This window comes from Acomys russatus, chromosome X (assembly GCF_903995435.1).
Source record: "Acomys russatus chromosome X, mAcoRus1.1, whole genome shotgun sequence".
Classification (NCBI taxonomy): domain Eukaryota; kingdom Metazoa; phylum Chordata; class Mammalia; order Rodentia; family Muridae; genus Acomys; species Acomys russatus.
The window spans coordinates 88,912,652-88,914,440 of record NC_067169.1 but is presented as its reverse complement, the minus strand read 5'-3'; the positions used below and the strand labels follow the sequence as shown (position 1 = coordinate 88,914,440).

The following is a 1,789-nucleotide window of genomic DNA, read 5'->3' as shown; positions in this document are numbered from 1 at the left end:
TTGTTTTTCTTATTCCAGACAGGGTTTCTCTGTGTAGCCTTGGCTGTCCTGGTTTCGCTCTTTAGACCAGGCTGGCCTCAAGAGATTCACAGAGGTCGTGGAATTAAAGGTGTGCACCACCACGGCCTGTCAAGGGAGACCCCTAATAGTATTAACAGCAAGGACAGCAGGTATCCTCACCTTGTATATGACGTGAATGGAAATGATTCTAGAACTTCATCTGAATTCTATTTAGAACTTTCATCCGTATCCAGGATCTTTACGTCTGTATTTGTGAGACTCTTCTTATCTTACCTTCATTTCCTTCTGTGAGAGTCGGAGTTGCGACATCCAGTTGTCATTATCGAGTTAGTTCAACTGGTAGTGGGAACAAGCGAGACTCACAGAGCCCTGAGGGCCCCACGGCCCTGGAGGCCTGGTCAACATTAGACCCTGGAGGACCCTTGGCCTTGACTGCAGGCCGCAGTTGCCATCGCCTCAGCTATGAGAAGAAAGGCCAAGACACAGCAGCCACTGCCCGCCACCCTCACCGCCGCCCTCAGTGCAGCAGCCACCAAGCCCAGCTCCCCGGGGAGCGGCACAGACAGTGGAGGCACAGAGGGCCCCACGTCTGAGGTGCCCGCCGGCCAGGACAAGAAGAAGGTCATCCAGACCAAGGTTTTGGGAACAGTAAAATGGTTCAATCTAAGGAACGGATACGGTTTCATCACAAGGAATGACACAGGAGAAGACCTATTTGTGCACCATAGGGCCATAAAAAAGAACCACCCCAGGAAGTCCTTTCACGGTGTAGGAGACGGAGAGACTGTGGAGTTTGATATTGTTGAAGGAGACAGGGGCGCGGAGGCAGCAAATGTTACAGGCCCTGGAGGAATCGCTGTTCAAGGCAGCAAATATGCGGCAGATCGAAACACACGCTGTGCAGATCAGAGGGGTCCTCCATGTCATTACCAGCAAAACTGCCAGAACAGCCAGAGTGAGGAAAAGAGTGAGGGAGCGGAAAGCTCTGCTGAAGACCAGGCCCCACAGCGCTGGCCATTTCCTCAGCGAGGGTTCGCACCTTTTGCTATGCGGAGACGCTGTAGGCGTCGACCACAGTATTCCAGCCGCCCTGGGCAAGGAAAAGCGATGGAGGGTGCTGACAAGCAGAGTGCAGGAGAGCAAGGCAGACCGGTGAGACCGAATATGTATCAGGGCTACACACCAAGATCCCGCAAGGGCCCTCCTCGCCAAAGACAACCTAGCGAGGACCACAAGGAAGAGGACAAGGAACATCAAGGAGCCTCTGAGACCCAAGATCAGCAGCCACCTCAAGGTCGGCGTGGCCGCAACTTCACGTACAGATGCAGACACCCGGAGATCTGTAAACCACAAGATGGCAAAGAGACAAAGGCAGCAGACCCATCAGCTGAGAATCCGCAGGCTCCCCAGGCTGAGCAGGGCGGGGCTGACTAAATGCAGGCTAGCCATCTACCATTAGCCCGCTTGGTCATCCAACAAGGAAAAATGAAAATGATTTTCTAGCCATAAAAAAAGAACAATGATTAGATCTGAAGACCTTAAGCGTGCTTGCTTTTCCCGCGTTGACCAGATACTCTAGAACTATCTGCATCGTCTATGCAGCATCGGGTTATTATTTCTCATAACGATGCCCCTTTTTTGTAACGACAATCATGCATTTTTAAAAGGCCTGTTTTTTCTCAATACAACTTTAGTGATGTTTAAATTGTTAAATATCTTGACAAGTTCAGATTTTAAAGAACTTTAATTTGCAATACATTTTACAACT

General features: G+C 50.4%; 1 protein-coding gene across 1 annotated transcript; it reads left to right on the top strand.

Moving 5' to 3' along the window:
* Positions 1–483: 483 nt before the first annotated feature.
* On the top strand, positions 484–1,455 carry LOC127185035 (Y-box-binding protein 1-like). Its single transcript, XM_051141573.1, has one exon. The coding sequence runs from the start codon at positions 484–486 to the stop codon at positions 1,453–1,455; it is 972 nt and encodes a 323-aa protein (XP_050997530.1).
* Positions 1,456–1,789: the final 334 nt, after the last annotated feature.